The sequence below is a fragment of the Mobula hypostoma genome, chromosome 6 (assembly GCF_963921235.1).
Source record: "Mobula hypostoma chromosome 6, sMobHyp1.1, whole genome shotgun sequence".
Lineage (NCBI taxonomy): Eukaryota > Metazoa > Chordata > Chondrichthyes > Myliobatiformes > Myliobatidae > Mobula > Mobula hypostoma.
This window is the reverse complement of record NC_086102.1, coordinates 68,226,111-68,247,334: the sequence shown is the minus strand read 5'-3', so window position 1 is coordinate 68,247,334 and position 21,224 is coordinate 68,226,111. Positions and strand designations below refer to the sequence as shown.

The following is a 21,224-nucleotide window of genomic DNA, read 5'->3' as shown; positions in this document are numbered from 1 at the left end:
AATCAGTTAAAAAAGAATTAATAAGTGTTGCCAAACGACTCAGAAGCTGCTGATTGGTTGAACTTTTGTCAGTCAAAGGGTTTAAACAACAGTTGAAGTCACCTCCCATCAGCAGCATATATTCATTTAAGCCTGGTAATAAACCAAATACATTTTTTAAAAAAAGAAGGATCATCTACATTAAGTCCGTATAAATTCACCAGGACAATTTTTCTATTACAAGTTGTTCCTTTAATAATTAAAAATCTACCATTATTATCTGAAACAATGTCTTCTTGAATAAATAAAATATTAGATTTAATAAAAATGGATACTCCCTTTGTTTTATTTTGACAAGTAGCATGATATTGAAGGCCCTTCCATGTTTTAAAAAACCTATTTTGATCGCCCGTTCTGATATGCGTTTCTTGAACAGAAATTATATCGAGCTGGAATCGATTAAAAACTTTAAATGTCTTCTTTCGCTTAACAGGATGATTCCAGCCACATACATTCCAACTAATAACGTTTATCTGTTTAAGTACCATTGAATATGATTCTTAAACACAACAATACACGTACACCATCACAGGCTAATCAAAGATGGCAGTGATGAATATAACAAAATAGAAAATGCCATGCTCCGGAGCTCCATAATGGGAAAAAATACAAAAAGTGTGTGTGGAAAAAAAAAATCCCACAATAAAACCCCAAAATACAAAAATACCCCCAAACTTCCCACCATCCCCAAAGAAGGAAATCCGGCAAAAGAAAGAAAGGTCGGAATGCATCCCCAAGAAAAGACATAAGAACGGAATTCCGCGTGCTGCTCAGTTTAAGTAATGATTAAAAGTTTTTTCTCCCAATTCCCCCCTCCCCCTTACAACGAAAATATGTAACCTTAAGATAAGAAAGCCCAGCGAAGAAAAAAATGTTTATACTTAGTCATTGAAAATAGGCTAAAGGAATGCGGAGACAGTCTCCAAAGACACCAAAACAATACTATTAACTCAAACAGTTTAATCTCTAAAGAGAGAAAATCATTATTCTTTAACTTACTACCTTATTTCACAAAAGAATTAAAGCTAATTATCTATTACTAAACACTCCATAATATAAGAAAAAAAATCTATATAAACTGCAAGGAAACTATCACTTAATTAATAAAGAAAAAGAAAAATAGAGACAGATAATCAAACCAGTTCACAATCTACCCGCTGTATTAATTCACTCCGTATACTAAACAGTCTTCAAAAAAAAGTCATTCTTTAATCAAACCAAGAAGGCCACCTCTTCTTTAAGTAATCCATCAATCAAAAGATATCTTCAGCATACCGAAATCTTCAAATCCTGTTTTTTTTCAGAGAATTATTCGGAGACTCTAATATCCTTCATACTTCAGCCGATTCCACAATAGAGTTGACAAAATCCAATGCCGCTTGGGGATCCAAGAAGACACGAGGGGTAGAGTCTTTAGGAAATAGCTTTAATCTCGCTGGATATCTCAAGAATGGAAAAAGAGTTTTTTCATAAGCGATTTTCATGACCGGTATGAATTTGATCCGTTGTTCCATAACTTCCCGTGGATAATCTTCATAAAAACGGATCTTGGAACCGTTAAATTAAAAAACTTTCTGTTTTCTGGCACATTTTACGATTTGATCTTTAACTTTAAAGCCGAAGCAAGTTAACTAAAATTGGTCGAGCTTTACCTGACGAAGTAAAAATTCTGTGAGCTCTTTCAATCTCGGGAGGCTGAGATAGAATATCCGGGACAGAGATTGAAACAGATTGGCAAAATAATCCAATAGATTCCCAGATTCAGAGTGTTCCAGAAGACCTAAAATACAAATGTTATTTTGACAAGACTTTGCCTCTAAATCGACAATTTTGCATTGAGCCTATTCCAGTCGGGTTGAAATATCCGCAATCTGACATTTCGATTCTTTAAACTCAGTATTCAAGGAAAGAATATTTTCCTCAATAGTCTGTAAACTCTGTTGGAACGACTTCAACTCAGAAGTGTTATTATCCATTTTGTTATTGAGAGCCACCAATGTACGTTCCAAATGCTCAGCCAGACAGGCATATCTTCTGATTTTTCTTTCTAAGTTTTTTCCTTTCCATTGCTGGGTTCAAAAGGCTGTTTTCCACTTCTTAAAGGATACGACATAATGACCACTATTTCCCTCTAAAATCCAAAAAATAAAAGTTGAATAATTCAAAGTTTAGACTGGGGAAAAGGAGGAATTAAAGGCAGCCACAAAATGTATGTATTACTCCATTGAGCTGCAGGCGGAAGTCTCCTTCATCAATCTTTGTGCGTAATTTTTTTTTAATTGATTTTGTCGTATTTCCCTGTTCTACTGTAAATGCCTGCAGGAAAATGAATTTCAAGGTAGTATATGGTGACATACTGTTTATGTATTGCCATAATAAATTTTCCTATAAACACGCTCCAGAATGAGCTGTGGCTCCATCTATAAATTTGGTGTCCACCTAATAATGTGGAAAATTGTTCAAGCGCTTCCTGTCCATCAAAGGCAGGAGAAATACAATCTGGATATTTACTTCAATCACACAAAAGAACTGTGCCGATCAACTGGCTGGAAAGTTCACTGTGATCTATAACCTCTGGCTTCGACAGTCTGATGTACTCACCTGCTTTAAGCAGGCTTCACTTATACTGGTGCCTAAGAAGAACATGGTAACCTGCCTCGATGACTTCATCCAGTAGCACTTGCATTTACAGTGATTAAGTGTTTTGATGATGAAACGTATCAACTTCTGCTTGAGAAGTGACTTGGATCCACTACATTTTGCCAACTGGGGCACCAGGTCCACAGCAGATGCCATTTCATTTTGGTAGATCGAATCAAAATAGGACATACATAGTAAATGGTAGGGCATTAAAGAATGCTTTAGAATAGAGGGATCTAGGAATAATGGTGCATAGTTCCCTGAAGATGGAATCTCATGTGGATAGGGTGGTGAAGAAAGCTTTTGGTTTGCTGGCCTTTATTAATCAGAGCATTGAGTATAGGAGTTGGGATGTAATGTTGAATTTGTATAAGGCATTGGTAAGGCCAAATCTGGAGTATTGTGTACAGTTCTGGTCACTGAATTATAGGAAAGATGTCAATAAAATTGAGAGAGTACAGAGGAGGTTTACTAAAATGTTGCCTGGGTTTGATCTCCTAAGTTACAGAGAATGGTTGAACAAGTTAGGTCTTTATCCTTTGGAGCGTAGAAGGTTGAGGGGAGACTTGATAGAGGGGTTTAAAATTATGAGGGGGATTGATAGAGTTGACGTGGTTAGACTTTTTCCATTGAGAGTGGGGAAGATTCAAACAAGAAGGCATGGGTTGAGAATTAGAGGACAAAAGTTTAGGGGTAACATGAGGAGGAGCTTCTTTACTCAGAGAGTGGCAGCTGTGTGGAATGAACTTCCAGAGGAAGTGGTTGAGGCAGGTTCTATGTTGTCATTTAAAGTTAAATTGGATAGATATATGGACAGGAAAGGAATGGAGGGTCATGGGCTGAGTGCAGGTCGGTGGGAATAGGATGGGGTAAGAGTTCGGCACAGACTAGAAGGGCCAAGATGGCCGGTTTCCGTACCGTAATTGTTATATGGTTATATGGTTATTGGCTCTTCACTCAATCCTGGAATATCTGGACAACAAAAATACATACATCAGTGTGCTCGTTATTAACTACACCTCAGTATTCAATACGATTGTCCCTTCAAAACTAATCAGTAAGCTTCAAGACCTTGGCCTCAGTACCTCCTGTGAGATTAGGTCTTGGATTTCCTCACTTGCAGATCCCAGTCAATTCAGATTAGCAACAACATCTCCTCTACAATCTCCATCAACACAGTTGTACCACTAGGCTGTGTGCTTAGCCCCCTTGCTCTACTCACTTCATACTTATGACTGTGTGGCTAAGCACATATTCAAGTTGTTGATGAAATCACTATTGTAGGTGGTGACAAATCAGCATATAGGAGTGAGATTGAAAATCTGGTTGGGTGATGCCACAGCAACAGCTTCTTACTCAATGTCAGCAAAACCAAGGAGCTGATTATTGACTTCAGGAGGAGGAAATCAGACGTCCATGAGTCCATCCTCATCAGAAGTGGAGAGGATCAGCAACTTTATATTCCCCAGTGTTATCATTTTGGAGGACCTGACCCAGGCCTAACATGTTAGTGCAATTATGAAGAGGCACAGGTGCACCCCTACTTCCTCAGGAACACACCCAAAATGTTGGAGGAACTCAGGTGTTGCTCCTCCACCGTGAGGATGGCGTCATCTTGGCACAAGAGGAGGCCATGGATCGACATGTCAGAACAGGAATAGGAATTAAAATATTTGGCCATCAGAAAGTCCCCTTGTGGCAGATGATGCAGAGGTGCCCAACGGAGCGGTCCCCCAATTTATGATGAGTCTCACCAATGTAGTGGAGGCCACATCAGGAGCATCAGACACAATAGACAACCATAGCAGATTCGCAGGTGGAGGGTTGCCTCACCTGGAAGGACTGTGTGGGGCCCTGAGGGAGGAGGTATATAGGCAGGTGTAGCACTTAAACCCTTGCAGTGCCTGGAGGGAGATTAGCTGGGAGGGATGAATGGACAAGGGAATTGCAGAGGGAGTGATCCCCGCAGGAAGTGTGGGGGGTGGGGTTTGGTAAGGATATGTTTAGTGGTAGGAGCCCTTTGTAGATGCTGGAAGTCATGGAGGATAGTGTATTGGATGCAGAGGCTGATGGAGTGGTAGATAAGGACAAGAGGTACTCCATAACTATTAAAGTGGTGGGAAGATGGGGTTTTGGGAATTGGAGGAGATGTGGTTGAGGGCAGCATCAATAGTGGGGAAAGGGAAAACCTGTTCTTTAAAGAAAGAGGACATCACTGATGTCCAGGAATGGAAAGCTGTGTCCTGGGAACAGATGTGGCAGAAGTGAAGAAATTGAGAAAAGGGAATAATAGTATTTTTACAGGAGATAATGTGGGAATAGATATGGCTGAGATAACCATGGGAATCAATGCAATAGGTTTACCAAAGATGTCAGTTGATAGTTTGTCTCCAGATGTTGGTGAGACCCGTTGTAAGTTAAGGACCTGCTTCATTGAGCACCTCTGCAACATCCACTACAAGTAGGACTTCCCAGTGGCCAAACATTTTAATTCCGATTCCCATTTCTATTCCGATGTGTTGATCTATGGCCGCCTTTTGTGTTAAGATGAGGCCACCCCCAGGGTGGAGGAGCAACGCTTTATATTCTGTCTGGGTACCCTCCAGCACCTCTTTCTGGTGAACAAATTTCCCTGCCCTCCCCCACTTTTGCTTCTTCTCACCTGATTATTATTTTCCCCTGGGTCCCCTCCTCCTTCCCTTTATTCTATTGTCCACTCTCCTCTCCTATCAGATTCCTTCTTCTCCATCCCTTGACCTTTCCCACCCACCTGGCTTTGCTTATTACCTTCCAGCTGGCCTCTTTCCCCTCCTCTGACCTTTTTATTCTAGTATCTTTCCCCTTCCTTCTCAGTCATGAAGAAGGGCCTCAGCCTGAAACATTGACTGTTTACTCTTCTCCATAGATGCTGCCTGACCTACTGAGCTGCTCCAGTGTTTTGTTTGTGTTGCTTTGGATTTCCAGGATCTGCAGACTTTCTCGTATTTGTGATTGACTACAGGTTTCCCCCTACATTCCGCCTCATTTGTTTTTGTCCACATTAATGCACACCAACATCCCCTTAGGCCTGTTCTGTGTTTTGGAACAGAGAGAAAAGACTTTTATCATGGATAAGAGGGGTAAACCTGAATGTATTTTGGTAGATTGCCTTAAACTGGCCTACCAGGATTTGGAGGATTCCACTGCTATGCTCCTGCCATCATAACATGACCATGAGCATGTCAACGCACCTTTGGATGAGCCAGAGGTACCTGCTGTTCCTCCACCCTTGGAATATAGGACCTGAGCCCGGCAGCGCATTTGAGCTCCAGACAGGCTCCCATTAATGGTTTTAGTGAATTCTGGTGGGGGTGGGGGGGCTGTGTAGGGTTATATAATTGGTGGAAAGTACATAATTCACGACCACCAACATTGAGTTGGGGTTTTACTTTAAGAGACTGGTCTGATTGATGACATAATTATGTAAAGGCTTATTAACACTCCTTGTGTTCAGTTTTTTGGTGTTCAATAAATGAGTTGTTACGTGGTTTTATTTGTTAAAACTTACGGTATCATGACTATTTTCACAGAAAAAAAAATATGTTTAAAGTTAAAACAGTAGATGCATAGTCCTGCTGATTACTACAGGGACAGTTATCACTGAGGTATTTCTCAACTGCATTCTTTCAGCAGGGAAATAGCCGGTCCCTAAATCCCTGTTCTATTCATCCAGATACATGTACATAATGGACATGATCTATAGACTAGCATCAAGGAAATTATAAGGAGTAATACAAATCATTGTGCATGGTTTACTTGGATTTCAGAAAAGCCTGATTGGAGAGGGAGAACAGCCTTTCACCATTTGAAGTGTGTGTGAACACAAAAAATGTGGTCTACAGGTGGTCTCTTGAATACTTCTGTGAACACTTCTGGATTACTTATTGCAGATATTTTAAGCATTTGTACCAAAAAAACATGTTTCTTCAGGATTCTCCTTATTTATCTGAAGCAAGAATGAAGCTTTTTAGTTTCCTCTCCCAGGCCTACATCTAAGGCATTAATGCATCAATTACACATAGTTAGCTATGATGAACCAACAATATGCTTGATATAAGACTTTTAAAATAGATACTTTATTCTGAGCTCCACTCTGCTGAGGAATTGCCAAGTGATCAGAAGAAATAGATGAAAGAATGCTCTCAAAGCCAACTTGAAAAAGTGCAACATCTCCACTGACTCATGGAAATTCCTGGCTAATGATAAATCAAAGCCGAAAAGGAGCATTCAGGGAAACATTTAGGACCTTGAGTTCATTCATTGGGCTCCATAGATTCACAGCGTAAATCACAGAAGGAGGTACTACCTCCCATACCACACTGCTGCCATCCCGATGAAGGACCTCCTGATTCTCTTGTAACTGTGACTGCAGGTACCTCATTGGCCGCATCAGTCAACTCAAAACCCATAGAACTGCAATGGAATTACACAAATTACTCACAGCTTCAAAGGGCACCTTAGATAAAGTGAAGAAGACCTTAATGAATCGTCTGTTGTGTTATTTCCTGCAATTTAAGAGCAGTACTTCTATAAATCCATGTAAAAATGCAGTGCTGTTAAAATTTTGTGTAACCATTGTGGATTTTACCAGTAAGATTAAATGAGGGCAAATGAGATCCATTCTGAATGCTGGTATTCTACACTTTGATCAGTTTCACATGTTGAAACCTTAAACCTATTGCAGTGTTTTATAATTTATTTGGATTATCTTAATTCTGCATGTGTCTTAATTATCTAATCTAGTGAGAATCAAATTTTGATCTCCCTCCTGATCTGTAGTTTGTTGATTTAATATATATTGCTTTTAATTTAGATAATTTTTTTTGATATATTTTCATATTATTCATTTTATCATTCATAAAATTTTGTATTACTTTTCTTTACTTGAAACAAAATGAGAGATCAACAAAATTGTTAACTTCATCTTTCAGCACTTCATCCACCAATTGAACTTTCAACTACAAAGGTGGAATTCTCCCTAATGACAGGATACAATGATTTAGGTGTTATTGCAGCAGAATCTTTTATAAAGGTATCATATTCAATGTCTATAATTAGTACTTCTTCTTACCATCTAAAAGTGACATTTTCTTTGTCTTAATTGAAGAAAAGCGTTATTGACCATTGTTTTACTTTTATTTTTGTATAATCTGAAAGAAAATTGAAATACTGAATACTTCGAGTAAAGAGGTAAAATGGATTTTCGATTTAAACAGTCAACAAAACAAAGCTCTCAATGAGGGTATTTTCAGAATCTATGACTTTAATGGGAGTCTTCAACCCAGCCAAAGACACTGCATTACAGTTGGCTTTTGCCCACGTAGGTATTTATTGTGAAAATATGCTTTTAAGAATAATTTTCTTTTGAAGCTGTTTCAGAAACCACAGTAGTACTTTAGATTCTTGCCTGTGGTAAGTGACTTACTTCTCAGAAGCAAAAGTAACTGGCTGTAAACTGATTTAATTGCAAATTATTTCATCATCTTGTTATTTTGTTGTTCTTAAAATTCTTATTTTTGTCATAGCAAAGTGAATTGAAGTTTTTTTTTAGTACCTGCTGTAAATTTCACTTGAAAACAATCAGTTAAAGTCATTACAAAGGTCCATCAGAGAGAGAAAGTTATAAAGCATAATTACTTAAGAAACTCTAGTGTATTCATTGTAGATATTAGAAGGCTATTTGATGGCCAGAAATTAATTGAATGGTATTCAACATCGTAAAAAATTATGCAAAATTCATACAATACATGCCATATGACTCCAAAATGTTATAAATGACATCAGATGTTTGAGTCTTCACCTGTCATATAAGTTTGATGTACAATATCTGTTAAGATTATCCTTGAGCTGCTTAAGTTAAGCACATCTTTTCATATCACCTGCCACCACCCAACCCCATTCTCCATAAGCAACTATATTCCCAAGTCAGCTGTCATAACTTTGAGCCATGCATTTCAGGGTCATTCTTCTGTCTTTGAATTACCTTTGTGCAGTAATATGCCTCAGAAAGTAGGTGTCTAAACTAAGCACCCAATACCAAACATTGTGATAGTTCCACTTTAGAGTTATTGTCCTCAAAATACTTAAATCTCTTCTCCAGTGGAAAAAATATCACTTTCATCACCTGTTAATTTCTCTTTACGTTAGCCACAAAATCTTATTTCCAATATTATAAAAGGTATCCTGCTTTGTATTATGAGTAGACGTAGAGATATAGATTAGATTCAGGCAAAACTTACTGCATGCTAGTTACATGTAGGCGTTTACATTTAGAATTGTCTTTATATTGCCAAGTATTTGAAGTTAAGCTGATTAGCCCCATTAATTTCAAGAACTTCAGTTTGCTTCATGACAAAAATCCATTTTTAAAATCCAAGTGTTGTAGATTAAAACAGGTAGATTATTTTAAATTAGAAGCTTGTTATGTTTTGCAAACTCCAAAACTAATCAAAATAAAAACACTTATTACATCTTATTACCACCTCAAAAATGTTGCATGTGTAAGGGGGTTTCGTCTTTTATGTTACTGTGTAGGCTAATTAAAATGGCTTCCTTGTTATGTTATACTTGGGAATGCTTCTTTGTTATGTTAAACACTGAGAAAGTTCTTGCACTGGCAGTTTGTTTTGGATTATCTACTGATAAGAGGACAAATGAACCAATTGGGTTAGTTGTTATGCCTGTGGGGTGTCTGTCAGAGATTGTATGCGCGGGTTTTGGGGGCAGAAGGTGGGAGAGAGAGACAGAGGATGGACCAGGTGCTGTGACGTCTGCTAACGGGGTCAGATCCCGAGCGGTGCGTTCAGTGAGGAGAGGAGACGGAGACGGACTCGTGTGGAGCGTCTGGTCGACCACCATTGTTGGTCCCAGGCGCCTGGTCGAGGTGGTGCGAGGGGTTGCAGGGTGAAGAAGAAGGGTCCTGAGCTCCAACTGTTTGTGCACGAAGAGATTGAACTTTGATGAGTGTGGCGACTTTTATTTTCCTTTTATATTTTATTCTCTATTAATTATATAGTTCCAGTAATATCTATAAACTGTAAATCACTTAATCATATCTGGTGTATTGTCTGTTATTTGGGCGGGGTGGGGTATATCACACAGCATCCACACAAGCTAATTACCCAGTTTGCCAGGGCCGAGGGCTGTTTCCCTAGACGACAGCGAGCCGAGCGACCCTGAGGCTGGCCAGGGAGGCTACACATGTTTTATCTGATCTAGCTTTTTCTATGTTAATTTGTTTCATTTAAATGGTATTCCTTGCTTGTTTGAAAATTATTTTAATGTTTGCATATATTTCTGTGAGGATAGAGCAGAGGGAGTTTCTGGTGAATTGAGAAGAATGTCAATAATTTGTATCATATTACCTCCAAAACTGATAATATTTTTTCTCTGCTTGCATATTTTTCAGGTTGCCCAGGCAATTATGAGGCTGAAATACCCATGTTTATTAATGAGGATAAGAGCATCCCTTATCGAGTAATTTCTGTGAATGGTATCATACATATCCCTAAAATGATTATAGATCCCCACTTTGTGAACCTGAACCCAGTTCCTCTAAACAGGGAGACTTCAGCAACAGTCCAAATTACTTGTTTAAACTATTTAAGGTTTGAACATTTTATTTCTTTTGTTTACTGTTATTCTAACATGAAGTTAATTATTGCTAGTGTCTTTTCATTAGGTTTATAAAATAACAGAGAATATTTAGAAACATACTGCAATTTGGAATAAAAGAAAATGTGAGTTATTGGACTTTGAAAGTATAAAACAGAAGTTGGTATGAATAAGTAACAGAATAAACTGAAAGAGATGCAAAAACGTTCTGGTCTTTGGGACCAATAGTCATAATTCTATTAGTTTTTAATATATTCAAGGACAAGGATAGTACTGGTATACCCAATTTAAAGCTCTAAAATCGGGCACGGCTAATTTTGATTGTATTAGACTGGAACCTGCCATGTTTTGTTGGGAGAAGCTGTTAGCAGGTAAATCCCTTAAGGGGTATAAGGGATACAGCGATGCACTTCGGAGGGAAAAAGGAATGCAGAAAGGGGGCATGAGACAGTTTTGGCTGATAAGGTAAAGGAGAATCCTACAAGATTATATAAGGGTAACTAGAGCATGATTAGGACCCCTGATGCATCAGTTTAGTCATCTTTGTGTGGAGCAACAGGAGATGGGTGAGATTTGAAATGAATACTTCTTATCTGTGTTTACCAAGAAGGTAGTTTTGGAAGCTTGGGAGTTCAGAGAATAGTGATGTTTTGGAATGTATCCACTTTACAAAAGAGGAGGTACTGGTGATCTCAATGTGCATAAAGGTGGGTAATTCCCTGGGCAGTCACAGTCGAATTGGTGCAGGAGGCTTCATGCATTAACAAGAGCAAATAAAAATAAAGCAGGGGCAAGTGGAACAGCCACTGTGTGAGTGGACCAGTGTTAAGAGAGGGGAGGGTTTGACGAGAACAGGCGTGGGTGAGGTACGTATCTGGTAAGTTTCTTCTTCTTCCTCTTCATTCTTCATTCTTTGTCTGTTAGTGCGTGGCTCCAGGGGCTGTGTTGTGTTTGTTGTATGAGATAGGGGAATTCTGGGCCTCCAGAATTCTCCAGCCTCCTGGATAACCACATCTGTACCAGGTGCACCGAGTTGCAGCTCCTCAGAGAATGTGTTAAGGATCTGGAGCTGAAGCTCGATGACCTTCAGCTCGTACAGGAAGCTGAGCAGATGACAGATAGGAGCTATAGATAGATAGATAGGGAGGTAGTCATTCCTAAGTTGCAGGAGTCAGGAAAATAGGTGATGTTAGGAGAAGGAATGGAAATGAGCAGCCAGTACAAAGTACCCTGTGACTGTTTCCTTCAATGGTACATGTACCTTTTTGGATACTGTTGAGGGGGATGATCTACCGGTGGGGGGAGCTGTAGTGACCAGGTCTCTGGCACTGAGTCTGGTGCCATGGCTCAGAAGGGAATAGGAGGGAAGAAGACTGCAATAGTCATAGGGGATTCCATAGTTAGAGTAGTAGACACAAGATTCTGTGGACGCGATAGAGACAGCAGTTGGTATGTTGCCTCCCAGGTGTCAGGGTCAGGGGTGTCTCAGATTGAGTCCATGACATTCTAAAAGGGGATGGTGAGCAGCCAGAAGTCTTGGTACGTATTTGTTCCAATTCCATAGGTAGGAAAAGCAAGGAGGTCCTGAAGAGAGAATTTAGGGAGCTAGGAACAAAGCTGTAAAGCAAGACCTCCAGGGTAGCAACCTCTGGATTGTTGCTTGTACCTCGTGCCAGTGTGGGTACAAATACAGGTCCACAATCCCTTATCCGAAATCCTCGGGGCCAGTTGCACTTTGGAATTCAGAATTTTTCGGATTTCAGAAAATTGATAATTATATTGATAATTAACCTGTTTCAGTGCATGTGGACTTTAGGACCCAGGGGAGCTCCGGACCTACGCACATCCTCCCGTATACTTTAAATCATCTCTAGATTACTTATAATACCTAATACAATGTAAATGCTATGTAAATAGTTGTTATACTGTATTGTTTAGGGAATAATAACAAGAAAAAAGTCTGTACATGCTCAAACAACGAGTGTTGAAGAGAGAACTTCTGGGTTTTCCCGATCCATGCTCTTTTTGACATTTTCACAAATTAAGCACAAAGTCACCAGTGAACACAAAACGTATAGTTAAGTGGGATAAATAAAGACTACAAATACTATTACAGTTTATTTATAGAGTAATATACTGATAAGTGAAATAGTGGGATAATTATAGACCATAAATACATTAGTACATTCTATTTCCAACAAAAACATTCAATAAAACATAAAAATATACAGCTTCAAATGAACTGAATCAAACACATGGTAAATGACTTATTGGAATAAATGTAGAACGTAAATACTCTAGGACATATATAGGTTCAAACTAAGCTAAGTACGTACGGTACCTCTAGTTAAGTTGCATTACGTCTGGCAAACAAAGCTAAGTACTCCACAGGTAACTGATGGGCCAGGAACAGGATCCTCAAGTTATGAAGCAGCACGATGACGGATGACAGACGGCGGTTTTAAAGACTTCTTCAAGTGTCATCAGTCTCATTAACATAGGTTTATGTCTAAGCAATCGTAAAATTCCTTGGTCACAAGGCTGTAATATAGATGTCACATTGCCGTTGTTAATTTCATCTAGGAACGTAGCGCCAGTACAAAGCTGTTTCATCAGCATTGTAAATTTGTTCAAGGCTAAGGTTTTTATCAGATATCATCTTGGCAAATTCGTCAATGTACAAACCCCATTTCCAGAAAAGTTGGGATATTTTCCAAAATGCAATAAAAACAAAAATCTGTGAAATGTTAATTCATGTGAACCTTTATTTAACTAACAAAAGTACAAAGAAAAGATTTTCAATAGTTTTACTGACCAACTTAATTGTATTTTGTAAACGTACACAAATTTAGAATTTGATGGCTGCAACACACTCAACAAAAGTTGGGACAGGGTTAAAATAAGATTGAAAAGTGCACAGACTATTCAAGTAACACCAGTTTGGAAGACTCCACATTAAGCAGGCTAATTGGTAGCAGGTGAGGTATCATGACTGGGTATAAAAGTAGTGTCCATCAAAGGCTCAGTCTTTGCAAGCAAGGATGGGCCATGGCTCACTGCTTTGTGCCAAAATTGTTAGTCAGTTCAAAAGGAACATTTCTCAACGCAAGACTGCAGAGAACTTAGGTCTTTTAACATCTACAGTACATAATATTGTGAAAAGATTCAAAGACATCTCAGTGCGTAAAGGGCAAGGTCAGAAACCACTGTTGAATGTGTGTGATCTTCGAGCTCTCAGGCGGCACTGCCTAAGAAACTGTCCTGCTACTGTGGCAATTATAGCCACCTGGGCTCGGGAGTACTTCGGAAAACCATTGTCACTCAACACACTCCGTTGCTACATCCAGAAATGCAACTTGAAACTGTATTACGCAAGGAGGAAGCCATACATCAACTCTATGCAGAAACGCCGGCGAGTTCTCTGGGCCCGAGCTCATCTCAGATGGACCGAAAGACTGTGGAACCGGGTGCTGTGGTCAGATGAGTCCACATTTCAGCTAGTTTTCGGAAAAAACGGGTGTCGAGTTCTCCGTGCCAAAGATGAAAACGACCATCCAGATTGTTATCAGCGAAAGGTGCAAAAGCCAGCATCTGTGATAGTATGGGGGTGCATCAGTGCCCACGGCATGGGTGAGTTGTATGTATGTGAAGGTACGATTGACTCTGAGGCGTATATTAGGATTTTAGAGAGACATATGTTACCATCAAGGCGACGTCTCTTCCCGGGACGTCCATGCTTATTTCAGCAGGACAGTGCCAGACCACATTCTGCATGGGCTACAACAGCATGGCTTTGTAGACACAGAGTGTGTGTGCTTGACTGGCCTGCTGTCAGTCCAGATCTATCTCCTATTGAAAATGTATGGCGCATCATGAAGAGGAGAATCAGACAACGGAGACCATGGACTGTTGAGCAGCTGAAGTCTTATATCAAGCAAGAATGGACAAAATTTCCAATTGCAAATCTACTACAATTAGTATCCTCAGTTCCAAAATGATTAAAAAGTGTTATTAAAAGGAAAGGTGATGTAACACAATGGTAAACATGCCTCTGTCCCAACTTTTGTTGAGTGTGTTGCAGCCATCAAATTCTGAATTTGTGTATGTTTACAAAATACAATTAAGTTGGTCAGTAAAACTATTGAAAATCTTTTCTTTGTACTTTTGTCAGTTAAGTAAAGGTTCACGTGAATTAACATATCACAGATTTTTGTTTTTATTGCATTTTGGAAAATATCCCAACTTTTCTGGACATGGGGTTTGCAATTTTCAGCTGCTTCATGATCAGCAGAAGCTTTTTCACCACAGATTTTCAGATATTTTACACCGTGACACTTCTTAAATTTCTGCGGTGCTGCACAGACACACCACGGTCAAGCTTCTGCAATAACTCCACTTTCTGTGTTATTGATAATGATAGATGCTTCCTTCTCTTTTTCTCATTGTTACCCATAGGGGTATCTGCAGCTCTTTCTGACATTTTCATAGTGAAATTAAACACAAAGTCAACAGTGAACACAAAGTATCAGCGAACAGCAAATGGATGTGTAACCAATACAAGTGCTGAGCGACAAATGATATCTGGCAGCCTCTGCTAGTGCTGCCACGTCACACCTCAGTGACGTCAGCTGTTAGCGCGCCAAACAAGCCTTGTTATGACACGCTCCACACTCCACAAAAAAAACTTCGGTTTTCGGAGCTTTTCAGATTTCAGAATTTTGGATAAGAGATTGTGGACCTGTAGGATGACTTGGCAGATGAAGGCATGGTTGAGAAACTGGTGCAGGGGTCAGGGTTTCAGATTTCTGGATCCTTGTGATCTCTTCTGGGGAAGGTATGATCTGTTCAAAAAGAACAGGTTACACCTGAACCTGAGGGGGTCCAATATCCTTGCATACAGGTTTGCCAGAGCTTTTTGGGAGGGTTTAAACTAATTTAACGGGGGTGGGGGTGGGAATTAGAGTGATAGGACGAAGTATAGGGCTGTTGATTTACAAGCAGTGGTAGTGTGTAGTGAGATTGTCAAGAAGGACAGGCAGATGATAGGCAAAATTGCAGACAATGGGATGAGCTGCAATGACAAAATGAAAAGGATGATGAGTACAGGATTAATAGTGCTATATTTGAATATAAGGTGTTATATAGAATAAAGTAGACTATCTTGTAACACAATTAAAGATTAACAGGTATGACATTGTAGGCATTACTGGGTCATAGCTGAAAGAAAATTATTGTTGAGAGCTTAATACCCAAGGATGCACATTGTGTAGATAGGCAGAGGGTGTCGTGTGACTCTTTTTTAAAAAGTTGAAATCAAGTTCTTAGAAAGAGGTGACATAGATTCAGAAGATGTAGAATCGTTGTGGGTATAGTTAAGGAACTGCAAGGGTAAAAAGATCCAGATGGGAGTTATATACAAGCCTCCGAACAGTAGCCAGGATGAGGATACAAATTACAACAGGAGATAGAAGAGGCATGTCAAAAGGGCAGTGTTACGATAGTCATGGGGGATTTCAATATGCAGGTAGATTGAGAAAATCAGGTTTGTACTTGATCTCAAAACTCTGCCATGGATGGTTCCAAGCCCGCTGTGAAAGGAGGAGGGTTGGGCATGGGACTGGCAACTTCATCCTGTAAAAACCCAGTGCTACAGAATCACTAATAGAAACTCCAAAGTCCTCATCCCTGGGAAAGATAGGATACACCAAGAAGATGGGCTACACCAGGAGATAACTTGAACAACTTGAAAATGGCCCAGGACAGAGGACCTTGGAGAGCTGGTGTCGGCAGCCTGTGATCCAATAGGGTGGTGGGGTGCAATGTAATACTGGATCTCAAAGGAGAGGATTTGTAGAATGCCTACAAGACGGCTTTTAGTTAGAGTAGCTTCTGATTGAGCCCACTAATGAATCAGCTAATCTGGATTCGGTGTTGTGTAATGAACCAGATTTGATTAAGGAGTTTAAGATAAAGGAATCCTTTGGAGACAGTGAACATATTATGAGAGATTTCACCCTGCAATTTAAGGCAGAGAAGCTAAAGTCAGATGTATCAGTATTACAGCAGAGTAAAGGGAATTACAGAGGCACGAAAGAAGAGCTAGCCAAAGTTGATTGGAAGGGGACACTAGCAGGGATGGCAGCAGAGCAGCAAAGGTTGGAGGCTCTAGGAACAATTCGGAAGGCACAGGATAGATACACCCCAAAGAAGAAGAAGTATTTTAAATACAGGATGACGCAACCATGGCTGACAAAAGAAGTCAAAGTGAACATAAAAGGGCATATAATAGACCAAAAATTATTGGGAAGTTGGACGATCGGGAAACTTTAAAAAAACAACAGAAGACAATTAAAAATGCCACTGTGGAAGACACTAGCAGTATGTCAGAAGTTCGAGAGTGCCGGGGGCAGAAGGGAGTGCAGTTGCTATGGCCAGGGAGAAGGTGCTTGGGGAACTTAAAGATCTGAAGGTAGATAAGTCATCTGGACTAAATGGACTACACCGCAAGGTTCTGAAAGAGGTAGCTGAAGAGATTGTGGAGGCATTAGTAAGGATCTTTACAGAATCAGTAGTTCTAGGCAGTTTCTAGAGTAGGTTACATGGTCGGCCAGCATTGTAGGCTGAAGGGCCTGTAATGTGCTGTAGATTTCTATGTTCTATGTTCTATGTTCTAATAATGAGGAAGACAAATGTAATGTTAGTATTCATTTCAAGAGGACTAGAATATAAAAGTAAGGAGTAATGCTGAGGCTTTAAGGAGTACTGATGAGGCCTCATGTGGAATATTGTGAGCATTTTTGGGCACCTTATTTAAAAAAGGATATTCTGACATTGGAGAGGGTTCAGAAGGTATTCATGAGAAGGTTTCCAGGAATGAAAGGCTTATCATATGAGGAGCCTTTACTCACTGGAATTTAGAAGAATGAGGAGGGATATCATTGAAACCTATCAAATATTGAAAGGCCAAGATAGAGTGGATGTGACGAGGATGTTTCCTCTTGTGGGATCTTGATGACCGGAGCGCACGGCCTCAGAATAGAGGGATGCCCAATTAGAATAGAGATAAGGAGAAATTTCTTTAGACAGAGGGTGGGGAATCTGTGGGATCCGTTGCCACAGATGGCTGTGGAGGCCAGGTCATTGGGTCTATTTAAGGTGAAGGTTGATCTGTTCTTGATTATTCAGGGTGTGAAATGTTACGGAGAGAAGGTAGGAGAATAGGGATAAGGCGGAGGTGAGTTGGCTGTGGTGGCATGGTGGAGTGGACTCGATGGAGCAAATGGCTTGCTTCTACTCTTATGTGTTATGGTCTGATGGTCTGACCAAGTGTGTCCTCGGACATTGTGTGAAGGTAGAGAAGAAATTGGTGTGTCCCTGGCAGAGATATTTATACTATCGTTAGCCGCAAGTGGGGTACCAAAAGACTGGAGGATGGATAACATTGTGCTTTTATTTAAGAAGGGCTGTAAGCACAAGCCTGGACTAGTAAGCCTAACATCAATGGTGGGAAAAATACTGGAAGGGTATCCCAGGAAATACCTACATTTGGAAAAGGAAGGACTGCTTTGGATAGTCAGTATGGTTTTCTGTGTGCAAAATCGTGTTTCATGAGTTTGAGTTTTTTTGAAGAGGTAACTAAGATGACTAATGAGAACAGGACAGTGGACATTATATACACATAAGGTCTTATATGATAGGCTCGTTCAGAAGGTTAGATCATATATGTTACAGGGTGAGCTACCCAATGGGATGCAAAATTGGCTTGGTAAAAGGAATCAGAAGGTTATACTAGAGGGTTATTTCTCAGATTGAAGGACTGCGACTAGCAGTCCACATTGTTTATCCTGATAATCAATGACTTGGATGAAAACGTAGTTGGCATGGGTATTAAGTTTGAGGATGACATCAAGATTCGTGACATAATGAAGAATGAAGAAGTCCATCTAAGATTACAACAGGATCTAGATTAAAGGGAAAGTGTAGACAAGGAATGGCAGATGGAATACAATTGAGGCGAAGTATTGTATTTTGGCACTGAAGTTAAACCTGGACAGTAAACTGTAGGGCCCTGGGGAGTATAGTAGAAGATAACAAGATATACAACTATATAGTTTCCTAAAAGCAGCAATGCATGTAGGCAGGGTGATGAAGATGTTCAGCCTGCTTGCCTTCATCAGTCAGGATACTGAATACAAGAGTTGGGATGGCATGTTACAATTGTTCAAGATATTGGGGAGATTACATTTGGAATACTGTGCACAGTTTTGATTTCTAGCTATATGTAGGGTAAGGGTGCAGAAAAGATTTGTAAACATGTTACTGGGACTAAGAGGCTTAAGTTGTAAGGAGAGACTGGATAGGTTGGGGCTTTTCTCCTTGAACATGAGAGGCCGAAATGTGAACTTATAGAGACATATAAAATCTTGAGGAGCATAGATTAGGCAAATAGTCTAGTATTTTTCCCCAAGGCAGTGAAATCTAAAACTAGAGGGTGCAGATTTAAGGAGAGAAGGGAAGGATTTAAAGGGAATCTGAAGAGCCATTTTTTCACACAAAGGATCGTGGATATGTGGAATGATATTCCGGATGAAGTGGTAGCTGTAGGTACAATTATAGTTTAAAACATATTTGAATAGGTACATGGATAGGACAATTTCAAGGGATGTGGTCCAAACCCAGGTAAATGGGACTTGTTCTGGTTGACAACTTAATTTGCATATATGAGTAGGGCTGAAGGGGCTTATCTCTGTGCTTTATGTCTCTATGACTCCTTTCAGATGCTGCTTTTCCTTTGAAGTGTTAATCAAAATGTTCACCTCTGTTTAAAAGTTATGAGTTTGTAATGCACTTTTGTTTTTCATGATAGCTACGTTAATGCTTGAGTGCAAGTGACGATTATTATTTAGTTTGGTAGGTAATTGATTAGATATTTGTATTCAGTTCTGATGGATAGTTGTTTAAGTGGCTAAATGTCAATGTTTTATTTTTCAGAATTGCTACCATTAGTATATGAGATCTGATCCATTATTGTTGTTTCTATTAGCATGTTGCAAAGAATTAGTTGACTTGGTCATAAGATAAGGATGGGAATGAGGTTTCATTTCATAAGACAGGTTGGTTGTAGTGTGAATGTTGATACCCCAAAGGTGCGTGTGTTTGTATAAATTAATGGGTTGTTTTGGCTGGGGTGAAAGTTACACTGAGCAAAGATATAATACTATTTTATAGTGCAGTACTGTTAATCAATGAGTGATTATGCACTGACCATCTTCAAGAAAAGAGACAAGTCCAACAACGTTCTCCCTGCTGTATACCACAAGGAAACTCATTCCCAAGTTCCTCTCAGTTGTCTCCTTCTACTGATCTAATTGTTGCTTCCACCAATTAAGACATGGATTTATCCTGCAAGAAGCACTGTTGACATGATTTGCTTGGCAACTCTAGGGAACTTATACGTTGTTGCCTTGAATCTCACGTATGTTACTGAATCCTTCAATTGGGAGCGAGTTATTTTTAAAAAAAATTGAGGCTGAAACTAATATGCTGCTTTCCTTGCAATCTCTCATCTCAATTTGGAGATTTTTCATTACTCTTAGAGCACATTTTCCATTCCACCTACTAATAGTTTTCCTGTTGTGTTGTATTTCTGGTTGGATATGTACTGAAGTTATGCTCAGGCTTGTAATAGATAGCTTTTAAGGATATCTGGCAGAATTTAAAGTAGCTGGAACTCGACAATTAAGCATATGGACTTAAGGCCTAGATTCCTACCATTAATTGCAGCATTTTGTGACATCAAATGCTTTGTCCTATCCTGCAGGATGGTTGTAAAATTACTGTGGAGGAGGTTGCAAAACACCCATGAAGGGCTACTGTAATCAGTTCTGGTATAAATGGCCTGGATTTAATTGCATGTGCTCAATAATTGCAGCAATCCAAACTTAACTTTAAATGCTACCACCAGCTGTAGGAGAATATATATTATTGCTGTCATAAAGGATAGCATATTTGTATACCATTAAGTGTCACTCTGCCAGGTAGGGTATCAACATTATTGGCATTCTGCTTGAAATTGCTGGGGTGCTATGACACCTTTTAATTTATATTGTGACAATGGTAGGCTGTATGGGAGAAGTCATCATGGGTTCATCTGTGCTACAGTGGAAGCAAAGGGCTTCAGATTCTTGGATAATTGGGATCTCTTCTGGGGGAAGTATGACCTGTTCAAAAAGGACAGGTTACACCTGAACCCGAAGGGGACCAATATCCTGGCGGGAAAGTTTAATAGAGCTGTTAGGGAGGGTTTAAACTAATTTGGCAGGGGGATGGGAACTGGAATGACAGAGCGGAGGAAGGGGAAAACAGAAATAAATCTAAGATAGTGAGCAGTAAAGATATCAGGAAAGATAGGCAGGTGATGGGGCAAATTTGTAGCCATTGGGATGAGTTGCAGTGCAATAAAGTTGCAGTGAAATCAAAACGAAAAGTACCAAATATTGGTCTTAAGGTGTTATACTTAAATGCACGCAGCATAAGGAATAAGGTGGATGATCTTGTCGTACAGCTACAGATTGGCAGGTATGATATTGTGGCCATACTGAGACCTGGCTAAAGGATGCATGTCTCTGGGAGTTGAACGTCCAGGGATACACGGTGTATCAGAAGAATAGGAGGGTAGGCAGAGGGGGAGGCATGGCTTTATTGGTAAGAAATGATACTAAACCATTAGAAAGAGGTGACATAGGATCGGAAGGTGCAGAATCTTTATGGGTTGAGCTAAGAAATTGCAAGGGTAAAAGGACCCTGATGGCAGTTCTTTATAGGACTCCAAACAGCTGCAGGGATGTGGACTACAAATTACAACAGGAAATAGAAAAGGCTTGTCAGAAGGG

At 39.7% G+C, this 21,224-nt stretch overlaps 1 protein-coding gene across 1 annotated transcript in view; it reads left to right on the top strand.

Moving 5' to 3' along the window:
- LOC134348078 (cilia- and flagella-associated protein 47-like) overlaps positions 1 to 21,224 on the top strand; it is a 712,768-nt gene that overhangs the window by 178,397 nt on the left and 513,147 nt on the right. The window contains exons 23-25 of the mRNA XM_063050919.1: positions 7,650 to 7,750; positions 7,876 to 8,038; positions 10,127 to 10,325. Of these exons, the coding sequence (XP_062906989.1) occupies positions 7,650 to 7,750; positions 7,876 to 8,038; positions 10,127 to 10,325 (463 nt within the window). The remainder of the gene's footprint in view (positions 1 to 7,649; positions 7,751 to 7,875; positions 8,039 to 10,126; positions 10,326 to 21,224) is intronic.